Source organism: Ciconia boyciana, chromosome 17, assembly GCF_034638445.1.
Source record: "Ciconia boyciana chromosome 17, ASM3463844v1, whole genome shotgun sequence".
NCBI lineage: Eukaryota > Metazoa > Chordata > Aves > Ciconiiformes > Ciconiidae > Ciconia > Ciconia boyciana.
In genome coordinates, this window is record NC_132950.1 from 245,523 (window position 1) to 259,498 (window position 13,976).

A 13,976-nucleotide genomic window follows, 5' to 3' on the forward strand; every position below is an offset into this window, starting at 1 on the left:
AGACGCACACCAGAGACCAGCTTTTGAATAAACTGGCTTGATAAGAGGAGGACCATTTGACAAACTGAGCTCATTCTCAAATTTATCAGCCAGATTTGAAAGATCTTGGGGGAAGAAAAAAGTATGCTATATCCATCAAAATCCTTCCATATGAACTTTTAAAACCCAGCACTAAAGAGTAACTAAAATGATTAATTTAAAACCTTCTGTTGCAATCCTACTCAAGAAAACACTGCCTACATAGTTAAGAACAATGGTATTGGGTCAAACCAACAGGATCTTGATGTGCTGTGGAACAGAGAGGGCTCAAAGCATAGATGGCTTTACAGTTCAAAGGCAAGATCTAGACCCTGCATGGGATGAGTCTGTTGAGACGCCAGTGCACAGGTAAGAGATGCCCTGATGTGCCAGTTCAGCACACCAGCACCCTACAGGAACCACCTACGCATACCACGAGTCTCTTCAGCAGATGCAGATCTCCAAAAGACCTTGCTGCTTTGTTCCCCTCCTACCAACATCACCCTCTCTCTCTTTTGTGTGACTGTGTCCTTTGAAGAGACCAGACATCCCAGCTCTAAGCGCAGACGAGGGCCACAGGAGAGGTTTCACACAAGGCCAGAGCCGCCTGGCCTGGCCGGGGCTCTGCTGGGACAGGAGGTCCCCTTGGCTGGTATATTCCTTGCTCATGCGGCCACTGCCATGGGCACACACTCGAGGAAAATCCGTGTTACAGGGAACCTGTAGGAAAGGAGGGTTAGTTTCATCTTAAGACTGAAAAACTGTTACTCAAATCCACAGTCAGAATAAACTCTCTAGGACCTGCCATACAGGTCGTGTTGTGGGGTGATGGAACAAAACACAGGACATAGCTTTTGAAGGGGAAGGTTTTCACAATGAAGTGGGACAACGTGCCTTAAAACAAGCAAGGCCTTGCACCCCTGCTCCTTCAAAACAGCCTCTAACAACCACGGAACCACACTGCATATGCAAAGTGGCATTTCTGTAGACGTCTGAAACGCGTCTCAGCCTCGGAAAGGGGGAGTGGTTTGCAACCTGCTGCATACTGTGCATTGCTTGCTGAGCTGCAGAATTGAAAGGACTTTTCTCAACCTCAAGCTGAACTCTGACGAGATGACTGACCAGGTTTTAGCGTTGCTGACTTCATGACAGATGTTCTTAGTACTTAATAAGGGGAAGGAGAAGAAAAGTTGCAGGTCAGTTTGACACCACCATTACAGCTAAAATGATTATTTGATACTTTAGTGCTGGCACACAACTTGTGCCAAGATGCTGGATCTACACAGATCAAACCAGGGCATGGAGATTAATCCTCGCTAGTGCATCAAGCGCTGGGGATTTCACTGCATGGGGATCAGCATCATTAAGGACTTTTTTGTTTTTCAAAATAAATCCCTTTTAGGCACCTAAAGGGGCCAGATTTCCACCAGGACATCACCCCCTCCTAAGCTTCTTAACAGACAAAGCCAGCTTCAAAAGTGTTCTGCAATTCTCATCAAGAGTAATGGAAACTCCTGGGCAGTTTTGAATCTTTCCACTTCATTTAGGGGCATATGGGATCCCTAGGAAGGCTTATTCCAGTTGAGAGTGCTTCAAAATGTCCTGCTGAACCAGTTCAGAGAGTAATGCTTCACAGAACGGTTTGCTGTTGGAGGCCAGTTACTGTACCGTCACCGTGCCTGTGACTGTGCCACAGGCCAAAGCCCCTTTCTAGGTTTGGTGAGAACACAGAACAAAAGAAGTTGGTCTTTCCTCCTGAAAGTTCACAAACCAAGGCAGAAATAAAGTTGGCACTAATGTAAATACAGATTTTACCCGGGTCTGCAGCTGTCATGAGCTCCGTCCATCTCCTGACGCTCAGTCTTTCGATCCTGTCACCCGCCACAATGCAGGATTCAGGGTTCTCATGGAAAACAGTGCAGCAAAACATTTCAACTCACACAGCGCGTATGTAGCCCTGCAGGCGTTCTGCTTTGTCATAAACACTCAGGATGTAAGTCTTAAACTGCATGCCAGCCTGAGAGTCACAGAAGTGATGGATGGGCATCGAGCCCATGGTATCAGCTACTGTTTTTTCTAAAGCTTCTTTCTCCACTTTAGTATGGCTTCCAGTGACTTTACTGCTGTCATCCACTCCAAAAAATAAATAACCACCCTGAGTGTTTGCAAAGGCAGAGACATAATTTGGAAGGGTTTTTCTAATGCGTTCCAAGATATTCTCGGTAGAGAAGTTCTTAAATTCAATATGTGTTGTCTCTGTGAAACCCAGGACCTCCCCAACCATCCGCTTGTCTCTCTTTAAAAACCTGGTAGCAGCATCTTGGAGGTTGCACTCCTCAGTGTTCAGAGGGGTCTCCTTTGCTCCCTCATCAAAATTTAGCAGAGCTTTCTTAGCGCTTGGCCCATTCTCATCACGGCGCTTGGCACAGCTTTCCTTCTGCCTCACAAACCTAGCAGCGGCGCTTGAAGTCATAGGGACAACCAAAGTGAAAGACCTAAGGGACAAACCAGTGCTCAAGCTACAGATATGCGGCTTTGTGGATGCACTTTTCTGCTCTGGACCTCCACAGCTCCATGTTTTAACAAAAAGCAGCAAGGGAGTCCGCTGCTGCATCCACATGAAACATTATCTATGTGAAGTATTCGCCGGCCTCGGTGCAGTCGATGCACGCCCTGAGGCTCTGCTCTATGTCCAGGCCAATGCCGTGCTCCTGAAAGCAGTAATTCTTGTCTTCACTCTCCATCCTCACTACTCCTCTTCCTGAATTCAGCAACGCACACGCTGCTATAGAAAGCTCCTTTCGTTGCCTTTTCTGCTTGCAAGAGGTCTTCTTTCTGGATCTCTCTCCTAAAACTATTTTCTCAATATCTACCACCACATCAGGATAGTCCGTTTTCAAATTAATCAGCAGCTGTCCTTCTTGTCTGGCCATCCTGATCCTGAGATGATAAATTATTAAAAACACTTAACGATTATACATGGCAGTGTGACAAAGGAAACCATGCGCCTTTGGCTTAGGCTTACACGCTAGATTTAATAAACGGGAGAATGAAAATAATTCTTTGCAACACACAAGCAAATCGAAGACAGATTTGCAAAGACACCCAGAGACGTCACGTTAATTAAGCTAATTTATTGGGCTCTTTTTACATATTGGGCTCTAACCGTTACCTTGAAGCTACGTACAAAACACATCCCACCTATCTCGGCCCGGCAGCAGCTGACCCTTTACAGGAGCCGTTCCGACCGACCCCTCCCCGGGGCCGCAGCCGCCCTCGGTGCCCCCGCGCCCGGCCGGCACCGCCGCGCTGCGGGCGAAGGGCCCGGCCAGACCCCGCGCCGCGGGCAGAGCCCCCCGGGCGGGCGGGGACCGTCTGCCCGACCGCCGGCGGGCCGGGCCGGGCCCGGCTGGGAGCGGGCTGCAAAGCGGGGCGGGTCCCCGCCTAGGGACGGCGCGGCCGGGCCGGGGCTGTCGCGGGCGGCGGCGGGGCTGCCCCGGGCTGCTCTGCCCGCGCCGCGCTGGGCTCGCCGCCGGCAACCGGCACCGGAAGCAGCACCGCCGTCCGCTACCGCCGGCTCGGCTGGGGGCCGGGGCCGCGCTCCGCCTCCCCCCGCCCGCTCCCGGACAGCGCCCCGGGCACCGGCCGAGGGGACGGCTGGGAGGCACCAGGCTGGCGGGGGACGGCGGGTCCGGGCCGCCCGGAGGGCGGGGGAACGGACGACGACACCGGGCCCGGGGGGACGCGGGGGGGCGCAGCGGGCCCGGCCCTACCTTCCCGGGGGGGGAACGCGGGCACCGGGCTGGGTCTGGCGGAGCGGGGGGGAGGGCGGCGAGTCCCGGCGCTCCCGCCCGGTACGAACTTCCCGCCGGCGGCCCCGCCCCGCAGACACCGGGCGCTGTATTTCAAATAGTTTAATTTTAAAAATATTCTATTCAGTGCTAAAATAACTTTCCACTTCCGCGCGCGGCCGCGCCTTCGGCTTCGCCAGGCTCGATCACAGACTCGGCGGGACATGCAGTGGCGGCGGGGGAGGCCGGGAGGGGCGGCCCGGGCGCGGGGCGGGGGCTGGCGGCGGGAGCGCGGGGGCGGGGGCAGAGCCCCGGGGCGGGAGGGCTTCCTGGGGGCCCGGCGCCCTGCCGCATCCTTCCTCGTCCCGGGGACGGGGAGTACCTAGACCGGGGCAGGGGCTCCCCGGGCCCTCGGGGGGGGGCCGGGGCAGCCGCGAAGGGAGCGCGCTGCAGACCCCGCCGGGACCGGGGTCTGTCCCGCGGGGGGGCTTCGCCAGCGCCCGGCGGCAGAGCAGAGGCAGGCCCGTACCTGCCCTCCAGGGTGGGAGCGCTCCCGTCTCTCCCAACACTAATGGCTTAACCTAGCAGCTTATTGCACAGCGTCCCAGCGCGGGTCCCTGCCGCGGCAGGACAGGGCTCGGCCTCTCCCCCCCGCACCCCACCGCCTGCCCGCGCTCACACGGGAGCGCACAAATCGCTTCGTGCAGGTGGAAGGCGGCTCTCCCGCTCCCAGCACCTAGGGGAGGGCGGGCAGGGGAGCCAGAAGCAGGCAAACGGCGTCCGCCAGTGCCTCGGGGGCCGCAGGGAGCCCCGCGGACAGCTCCCCTTGCACACGCAGACCACCCGCCGGAGACCCCCACGCTATAGTACGGTCAGCAGGGAGAGAGGGAGCCAATAAATAGAGGCAAATTTGCAGGTACTGGTGGCAGCCCCATCCACCCCGGGGAGCGCAGGCTGCCTCCGCCGAGGCTGGCAGGAGGCTCCTGCCCCCAGAGCAGGGCAGGGCAGGGCAGGCTGGATCGCGACTGGTGGGAGCGCCCGTCCCTGGGGAAGGGGCAGGCTGGAGGGAAGCACCCCATCCCCCAGGGGGGAGGGCAGGCGGCTCTGCGAGGGGCTGGCGAAGGCGCTCTCCCCGGGGACGGGCAGGCTAGCTCTCCGAGGCCGTATGGCACACAGAGTTCTGATCGGCACAAAATCTCTTCAGAGGCGGCGCACCGGAGTCCTCCTCCTCTTCAGTTACCTGCAAGAGCCAGAGGCAGAGGTCACGGGCAGCAACAGAAGCTCAGCGTGCCCACCGAGCCACGCGGACCTAGACAAGGCTGTGTCATGCTGTGGGGACACCCGAGGCTTTCATCTGTGAGGAAGCCCTGGAGCATCAGGAGTGAGAATCCACTTCAGCCCTGGAGTCAGCTAGAATCGTTGTTTTATTCCACCTCCACATCCCTTCTTCACACTTTAACACCTGAACTGAACCAAGAGACAGCTCGGGAAGCCAGGAGGTTTGGGGAGCTCCTGGAGGGCCCTTTGGGACTGCAGAGCAAGTCCATCCGTCGAGATGATTCTGCTACAAGGAGCAGCAATGAGCGTGAAAGGGCCAAGCTGGGTCCGTGTGCATTTAGATGTGGTTTCAATCCCCCTTCCCTTACCTGAGTCTCAAGGGGGACTGGCTCTTCCTTTGTGAGAGTGGGAGGCTCATCTGCAACTTCCGAGGAAGGCAGGGAGGGCTCTGGGGAGAACAGAAGGGTTAACAAAACTGCCGACCCAGTACCCCGCTCAGTGCTGAGCCAGGAGAGGAGACCTCCAGCAGAAGACACAACTCTGCCTTGTCCACTTTCTGCAGTGCCTCAGTTACCCACCGGACAAGCAACGGCTCCAGCAGGGCCTTCCCCAGGCCCAGCCGTCCACCTCCTCCCTTCCCAGCCCAGCACTCACCTTCCAGTGTCTCCTGCCCCAGTGTGGGTGGCTGCGAGTCGTCCGTGCGGAAGTCGGAAGTGTGGGCAGGACTCATGGACTCGCTCTGCTGGGGACTGGGGCTGGAGTTGGGGCTGCTGTCCACCTTGAGCTGGTAGACGTCCGACAGGGAGCTCTGGTTGCTGTTCTCATCTGCAGAAACAGCACCTAGTGAAGAAGAGCACCTTGACCCAGGGGCACAGGCAGCCGAGGGCAGCACTGAGAGCCGAGGTCTTGGGGAGAAGGAAGAGCACATTCAGAGGCAGTTTGGGGATTCAGAGTACAGGGGATTCAGTCACCCATCAACATAAAGGCTGCCGGGCACAGGACTCCCCGCCAGGACACGGCTAGCATCAGATACACAACTGGCCCACGGGAGAGAGGGTGCTTCTGCCCAGGGAATGAGTCTGAGCAGACAGAGAGCAATCCTGGGCTATTTGGAAAGAACAAGCAGAAGGCACAGGGGCGATACAAAGCACTGCACTGCCAAATCTCATGTCTGCAGCTTGTGAGGGCCCCAGGCATTCGAGGGCAGGAGACCTCTTGCCTGCGGACCAGGGTTTTGTACCTCTTCTGTTTGCGAGGCAGCAATCTAACACCAGAAGCAAGGCTCAGCACCTGCCTCCGGCCAGGGAGGCAATCCTGGCACACACCTTTTCCAGGTAAAGCGGTCCCAAACTGCAGACCTGCAACGCTAACCTTCCCACCACATCTACTAGAAGTGCCAACACATTCCCCGATTTTCCTTGGCCGCACCAAGAGCCAAGCAGAGAGGCTAGGGACAGGCATATGCTCTGCTCCAGCAGCGAGTCCATGCACTGCCTGAGCCTTGCTCGGCTCCACCACAGAGCCTGGCCTACTTGCGGTTGGCTGCAGTGCTCTGGGATCAAGAGCAAGGTCAAGGAGATCCTCTGCCCTTTCATTCTAAGGTCCGTGCAAGTCACTGCTGGAAGAAGCGGGCTCAGCTGCAGGCAGCTACCAGTCTCTCCCCAGCAGGGACTGCAAAGTGGGAATGGGAACCCCCATTCCCCATGAAGCTTCCCACAGGAAGATCCCAGAAACAGCCGATTAAGATTCCTTCTGACAGCAAAAATGAACAGTTTCATCAGGGAGAGCCCAAAAGTGGGTAAGCATAGGCCTGCACTGAAGACATGTGCTGCTCTTCCCAATACACGTAGCATACATAAGCCAGCCACCTCCCAGCTTCTATAAGGCCTTAGAGTCTTTCCCGAGCTTGAAGGGGGCTCAGCCAGACTCACCTTGGAACTCCAGGAGGAGAGAGGAGTTGGCAGAGGTGTCAGCTGGGAAGCCATTGGGTTCTCGGGCAGTGCTGCTACTTGATTTGGATTTCTCTTTCTTGAGAAGAGAAAGAAAAGCAGAAACACAAGGTGAGAGGAGCCCACCACCGGCAAGAGGATGCAGAGGTGCACAAACTGCTCCAGAGAAGCTAATTCCCTTTCTCTCTCCCAGCAGCCCAGAGGGATGTGCTCGTGCAGGCGTTTTCCCTTTCCTTTTTGGGCACTTTTCTAGCTGAGAGGCAAAACTTAGCTGTGAAGGGTTCAGAATCAGGAGTAAAAGGAGGAATTGACACCTATCTAGGAGTACGACCAAATAGAAACAAGTCCTCTGGGGATTAAGGTAAAAAGGATCACGGGCAGGATCACTGTCCAAAAGGATCAGAGGGGATCATCTGAGAGTGAGTGAGGTCAGGTCCAAGGGAGAAAGACTGTACAGATCCATCAGCACGGCTGGATCGCTGCAGGGCGGTGGAAGACGATCAGCGGGAGACGCTGCAGTCCAGCTCACGGGTGAGCAAGCCTGCACCGAGGCAGAGCCTTCGGTAGGCCCCGACCCCGCTGGAGGGGCCGGGGGAAGCGGCAGCTACCAGAGCCGCCCCGAGGCTGCACCGGGGCGCCCCGGGCCGCTCCCCTGCGGAGCGACTGAGGCGAGCTGCTCGGCCGCGGCCGGAGGCAGCGGCTCCCGGCTCGGCCTCGGCCCCCCGCCACGGAGCGGAGCGGCCGGGCCGGGCCCGGGGTGGCCCCGAGGGGAAGGGCCCGACCCTGCGCGGTACCCACCTCCTTGCTGTCCGCCACCGGCACCCACTTGAATATCCGCAGGGAGGTGTCGCCCACCGTCACCCACTTCTTCTCCCTGCGCGGACAACAGCCGTTAATGGCACCGGTGTCTCCCCCCCGCCTCGCCCTCGGGAACGTGGCTGGGGGGAGCCGGACCCAGGGGTACCCTGGCAACAAGCCCCGCCCACCGGCCCGACAGGCTCCGATTGGCCCAGGGGAACGTCGACACAGAGCACCACCGCGCCCCGCCCCCTCACCCCGCATACCTCGTTGTGATTGGGCGCACCGCCCGCCGATCACCGGCGCTTCCGGTCCCCCCCACACACCCGAACCGACAGGGCGAGCTAATTGGCTGCTGCCTCGCTATCCCCGCCCGCCACTCCACGCAGCACGCTGATTGGATACTCGCCACCGGAGCACCTCCACCGGCACCCGTGTGGTGCGGTGATTGGCTGCGCGCCGGGCAGGCCCCACCCCCCCCGCGGCCCCGCCTCTCACCATCTGCGGACGCGCTCGATGGCCGCCATCACTTTTTTGATGTCATCCTTGGCGCGGCTGCGGGTCTCGGCGCGCACCGAGCGGCCCGACATGGCGCCCGCAGCCCCGGCAGCCCCGGCTCCGCAGCACCCGCCGCCTCTCTCCGCGCATGCGCGCGCCCCGCCCCGCCCACGCCCTGCGCGTGCTGCGTCATCGCGCTCGCCACGCCCGGAGGAAGGGAGCGGGGGGAGGAGGGGAGAAAGCGAGGCGGCGCGTAGCGCGCCTGCGCGGCTCGCTCCGCCCTCCTGCGGGCAAGACGGTGACGCGAAGGCGGGGCGACGCCGGCGCCGCCATCTTAGCTTGGGGCAAGCCCTGTCCAGCGCCGGGCACGACCCAGGGGCCCGTGCCGGTATGGCGCTGGGACCAGAGGCCGCTGGGACCAGAGGCCCCTGGGTCGTGCATCACGTCAAGTCGCCGACCCGGGTGGAAAGCACCCTGCCTGTGTGCAGGCAGCAGCTTTAAAGCGCTGCCCCTTCCCCTGCAGCAAAACCCCCCCATTTAGCATCAAAGATTGAGCTTGGGCAGCTCCTCTGCAAAAGAAAACCACACAAAACCCCCTTTTCTAAGCCCGGGAAACCTCACTGGCCCTGTCTGAGCAATCACTCCCACGGGATATCGATGAGACAGGGGGTGGGGACAAGTCCTTGGAAGGCAACAACAGTGTCACCCTGGGGCCCCCTCAGTTGCCCCCCACCTTCCCCAGGCAGACATCCCGTCCAGCTCTCCATTGCTACAGCCAGAAAGCATGCAAGGAAGGCCCTGGTCACACTGTCGGCACACTCTTTTTATTACAAGTTGTTCAGTGTTATTAAAAAAAAAAAAAAGGTCCCCAAAGGCAGACCGCAGCTGCCTGCGACGGTAGAGAGGCGGGACGTGCCACTGCGCGGGGAGGATTAGTGCTTCTTGCCATAGATTGCAGCCAGCGCTTTGCGGGCACTGGAGATCTGCTGCTCCAGCCTCTCTCGGGTGGCTTTGTTCGCAGTTTTTTTCAGCATGGTCTCCATCTCCTCCACCACTGCCCTGTGACCAGCAGTGTTGTGGAAGACGCGGATGGCCCGGTCCCCACACGACACCAGGTAGCGGCTGCTGGTGTCAAAAGCCAAGTCTGTTATGCACTGTCCGTGCACACGGAGAAAGCGCTCCTCCTCCTCCCCTCTTCTTGTGTTGTACACAACAATGTCTGTGCCACTAGAGATGGCAACAACTCGAGCATCGGGGGACAGGGCGATGCGACAAGGCTCCGTCACCTCGCACTTCCCTGTCAGAAGCAGGTACGGATCCTGTTGCTTCTTATATTCCACGTCTGTGTCCCAGAACTTCCACGTCCCGTCCTTCGAAACAGTCACCATCCTGCAGCCAGGAGACAGAGCACAGGTGAGCACAAGGAAACTGGGCAGCACGTCTTCCCCTGCTATGCCTGCGAACCAGGAACTCTTTGTGGCCAGAGAGCTCTCTTGGGAAGCATGAGTCTGTACACACATACGGTCCTCATCCTCTTTCCACAGCACGGAGAACAGTCACCCCCAGGAGGAAATCCACGGGGAATATGCAGGTGGCACGAGCCAGTCAGGGTTTTGCCACCCCGGGGCCCCAGGACAGCGTGCAGGGCAGCATTCCCCCACACCATGCAGGGGTGCAGCCCCCCCTGCACGGGCTGCTGGCAAACACTGGAGGGGGTGAGCTCATGTGTCTCAAGGGCGAGCCAGAGCGTAATACTTCAGGCAAAGGATAACACACACTTACCTCCTCGAGTCATTAGAGAAGGAGAAGGAATGCACACCAGCGGTGTGGCCTTTCAACTCAAAAGCCCTGGCCACCTCCTGGAAGTCTCCGTTCCTGCCAAAACACACCTCCCACACCTTTACATCAGGGGTAAAGCCACAGGATGCCACAAACCTGGGTGAAAGACACAGGGTACCTGTTACAGAGCACCTACTTTGTCTGGGCTGTGGGGCCAGCCCTACAGAGCTCTCCTCTGGCCTCCTGCACAAGGCAGGGGCCAGGGGCAGCCCTCCTGCGCAGAGGGGTGCCCAAGACAGGGCTCCGTGAAGGCAAACCTATCGAGACACCTATGTTCAAATCTTCGCTTTGGTCCACTGAAAAAGTTTTCACTTTTCACTGAAACCAGGCTAGTAAAGGGAACACTAAGGAAGGCCACCAGGGACCAGAGCAGCAACTCCACAACTTGGGCATGAGAAACTCTCAGGCCAAAATAAAAAAAGCTAAGTGCTTTTGATCCCCAAACTCACTGAGCTTGGAGCATGGCAAGTCTTCCCGCAGCAACAAGTCAGAGACAGAGCGGGGAACACGATTTTCCTGATAAACAATCTCTCAGTAATAAAGATTTTAATTTTATAATTAACCCTTAAAAGGTTAAAAACAAGTTAGAAATGCTGTTTGCTTTGCATACGCTGTTTGTGTTGTCCCACCTCCACTATCTGAGGCCAATGCTGTTCTCCTCAGCTCTTCAGGAGATGGTTAACAGGACCAGCAGAGCTGAGGCACAACAGCAGCCCACTGAGACTGAGACTACACAGGTAAGAGTCAGCGCTCCTGGAGGGGCTACTCTCGGGGGCTGGAATCGCTTTTTAAAACATGGAACCCTCCGAAAATTGCATTAAAATAACAGCTAATTGCCAATGGTCTGAACTGATGATGTCCTCTGGGAAGGAGCAAGGTTCCTATCACTCCTGCAGACTCCCACTCTGCAGCAGGGGCAGCCTGGAATACCTCACACCCCTCACCTTCCGCAGGGCGACACTGTGGCATAGGCATTGTTCATCTGGTTAGTGTTAATGCTGGCCAGGACTTCACCCTTCGGGCTCCATATCAGGATGGTAGTGTCACTGGAAGCTGTCATGATAAACTTTCCTGGGAGAAAAAGGAAAAGATCAGGAGAGGTCCCAGGCCTAACACTGCCACAGACTTATCAAAGGCCTGGGAGGGTCCCTAAGCAGGGCAACCTCTCCCTGCACCTGGACAGTCAAGAAAACCAAAAGCAGCACCAAAATCCAACGAGTGTCAATCTCCCAGGACAGAGAGAAGAGCAGTATCAGAAGACTCAGCTCCTGGTTATGCATTAGTGCACCCTTGGCTTCAGCAGCCATTAGCGGCGACAGGCACTCAGAGACCACGTGTGCCTCACCCCAGCACCCCTCAGATCCCACCTGTGGAGCTCAGCACTAAGCTGGTACCACAGGAGTAATGCAGCAGACAATCTTCACACACAGTTAAAACGCAACTCGAGGTATCTGTAGCTTTCAAGTCATGGACTACGGGCAGGCAGCTGACTACAAGTCACGCTACTATTATCCGTGATTACTGTTTGTGTCAGCATTTTGAACTCCTGCTTGTTTCCACTTGCAGTGCCTTCCCTTTTTCATCTCAGCCCAGACAGGGAGTAGCCTGTTTACCTTTCAGCGACTTGTTGCAGGTTTAAGTTTTCACTTTCATGCTGAACAAAGGTCTCGGTTAACATTTTCTCTGTTCTCCTATTACTGAGGTGAGCTCACGTCCACCCACTTCCAACTGCCCGCTGTCACATACCTGAAGCATTAATCCATCAAGCCCTCACCATTCACACATACCCACCCCAGCCTCTGTTCTAGAAGATCCCCACAGTCCAAGATAGACCATATGAACTCACTGGGGAGATTTTTGACCAGTTAAAGACAGACTGGTGGGCCAGAGAACAGCGATCCTCTCAATATTGAGACCAGACCTCTTTGCAACAGCATCCCTGAAAATGTAAATTAAGAGACTGTGCATATCGGGGTGCTAATTCTGTGCTTACAGGAATATCGTCTGTCTGAACACGACATCTTTCAGTTCACTCAGTAGTAATCAAAGACTACAAAGTAACATCTAAAAGACTACAGAGGATCAAGTACTGGTGCAGAAACGGGCCTTGAGAATGCCCCAAACTCCAACACTTTCAACCCAGCAGCTTCTGCTTTACAAGGAAATCAAGGCCAATCTCGAGAGCCTCAACAAGTGAGCAGATCTGTCATTTCCATACCTGTCTCTGCAATTCCTATGTTAATGACAGGAGCCTTGTGTTTCTTTGGGAAGTCCCCAGAAGTTGCAGTGAAGGTGAAGCTGCCATCATCCTTCTTAGTCATTTTATAGACACGAATAGTCTCACCATTCGCCAGCCAAACAATGAATGCCCTAAGTGGAAGGACAGACACTCTGAACCGTTAAGAAATGGGCTACCTCAGCTCAGCCTAGCTACAACAGGTAAGCTAATAGGTCATTCAGTGGCACCTGGGGAAAGGGATACTCTGGCAGACAAAAAGCTGCGTGCTTTACGAGGGCACCAAGTTCTCTCCCTGTGTCAGCTCAACTGCAACACTGAATGGAAAAGAACAGAATTTATTACTTCACATCTGGAAACGAGATCCCTTCCTCTCTCTAAATGAGGCCACATCACAAAGTGCCAAGGCATTCTTTTCAACCAACCTTCCCAGCCAGCAAGAGCTCTCTCCCCAGCCCCCAGAGAGGATCAGTAGCTCAACCCAGCCGCAGGGCCTGCTGGCAAAGACCTTAACAAGCACCTTCCACAGGGGTGGCAAGCTGGGCACTGGGATATTTGCCCCGAGCACCACATTAAAGTGCCCGCTGCTTTCATGAATCAGTGGTACTGACAAGGCCCTATGAGGAATGTAGCCTCTGTGCAGCCCGGTCCGCAGGACGTCCTGGTGCCGATATGCCCTGAGCAGTCCCTGGGCTGGTGGTGGATGGGGCGTGCAGAGGCCTGGCCCTACCGTGAGTCGGGGCTGAGGCAGACAAGCTCGGCGTGGTCCAGCCCCACGTTGGCGCGGAGGCAGCGGTGCTCGCGCGCCGTGAAGTCCCGGGTGCTCCACAGTCGGACCGTGCGGTCGTCGGCGCACGACGCCAGGTACTTGCCGCTGCTGCTGAAGTCCAGGCAGGAGACGGAGCCGCTGTGGCCCTGTGGAGAGAGCGCAGTCACGGCGCGCGAGGGAGCACTGGCGGGCCGGGAGGCGCCGGGCCCGGCGGGGCACCGGCACCGGGGCACACGCGGTACCTTCAGGGCGGCGACCAGCAGCCGGTGGGCGAAGCTGTGCTGCTGCGGTTTGTCCCTCCGGGCCCGCGCCGGCAGCTTCGCCTTCCTGTGCTCCTCCGGCCTGGCGGCGGCGTCGCCGTTCGCCCTGGAGCCTGCGGGGAGCGGAGGGTCGGGTCGGGTCGGGTCGGGTCGGGTCAGTGCCGCCCGGCCCGACCAGCCCCGCGGTCCCCCCGCCGTGCCCGCGGTACTCACCGTCCGGCGGGGCGGCGGGAGGCCTCCGGGGGGCGGCGCGGCGCAGCGCGGCCGCCAGCAGCAGCAGGATGAGGAGGAGGGCGAGGGCGCCCGGCAGCACCGACCCACCGAGCGCCGCCGCCTCCATCTTCCCGCCGCCACCTCAGCGGGGCGGCACCGACCGCCCACCCCCGCGCGGTCAGACCCAGCGCGCGTGCGCCGAGCCGCGGCGGTGTGCGCCGGGGGGGGGGGGGGGGGCTCCGCGCGCGCATGCGTGCCAAGAAGGCACGCGCGGCTCCACGCTGCTCGCCCTGCGGGCTCCGCGCAGGGCGGCCCCTGGCGGCTGGG

The 13,976-nt window shown here is 58.0% G+C and overlaps 2 protein-coding genes across 7 annotated transcripts; both read right to left on the reverse strand.

The window, feature by feature from the left end:
- Positions 1-3,138: 3,138 nt before the first annotated feature.
- Positions 3,139-8,485, reverse strand: BCL7B (BAF chromatin remodeling complex subunit BCL7B). Of its 4 annotated transcripts, none has more exons than XM_072882389.1 (6): positions 8,333-8,485; positions 7,835-7,910; positions 7,019-7,115; positions 5,742-5,912; positions 5,456-5,535; positions 3,139-5,049 (listed from the first exon to the last, which is right to left on the reverse strand). In XM_072882389.1, exons 1-6 carry the CDS (start codon positions 8,422-8,424, stop codon positions 4,957-4,959), a joined length of 609 nt encoding a protein of 202 aa, XP_072738490.1. In that variant the 5' UTR covers positions 8,425-8,485; the 3' UTR covers positions 3,139-4,956. The 4 variants fall into 4 exon arrangements, with proteins under 4 accessions (XP_072738490.1, XP_072738489.1, XP_072738488.1 ...); XM_072882388.1 differs by having other exon boundaries at positions 3,140-5,049; positions 5,742-5,927; XM_072882387.1 differs by lacking the exon at positions 3,139-5,049 and adding an exon at positions 5,074-5,373.
- A 655-nt stretch (positions 8,486-9,140) lies between these two features.
- On the reverse strand, positions 9,141-13,858 carry TBL2 (transducin beta like 2). Of its 3 annotated transcripts, none has more exons than XM_072882359.1 (7): positions 13,650-13,858; positions 13,419-13,549; positions 13,138-13,322; positions 12,390-12,541; positions 11,116-11,242; positions 10,115-10,207; positions 9,141-9,721 (listed from the first exon to the last, which is right to left on the reverse strand). In XM_072882359.1, exons 1-7 carry the CDS (start codon positions 13,774-13,776, stop codon positions 9,265-9,267), a joined length of 1,272 nt encoding a protein of 423 aa, XP_072738460.1. In that variant the 5' UTR covers positions 13,777-13,858; the 3' UTR covers positions 9,141-9,264. The 3 variants fall into 3 exon arrangements, with proteins under 3 accessions (XP_072738460.1, XP_072738459.1, XP_072738461.1); XM_072882358.1 differs by having other exon boundaries at positions 10,115-10,267; positions 13,650-13,852; XM_072882360.1 differs by lacking the exons at positions 13,138-13,322; positions 13,419-13,549; positions 13,650-13,858 and adding an exon at positions 12,638-12,720 and having other exon boundaries at positions 10,115-10,267.
- Positions 13,859-13,976: the final 118 nt, after the last annotated feature.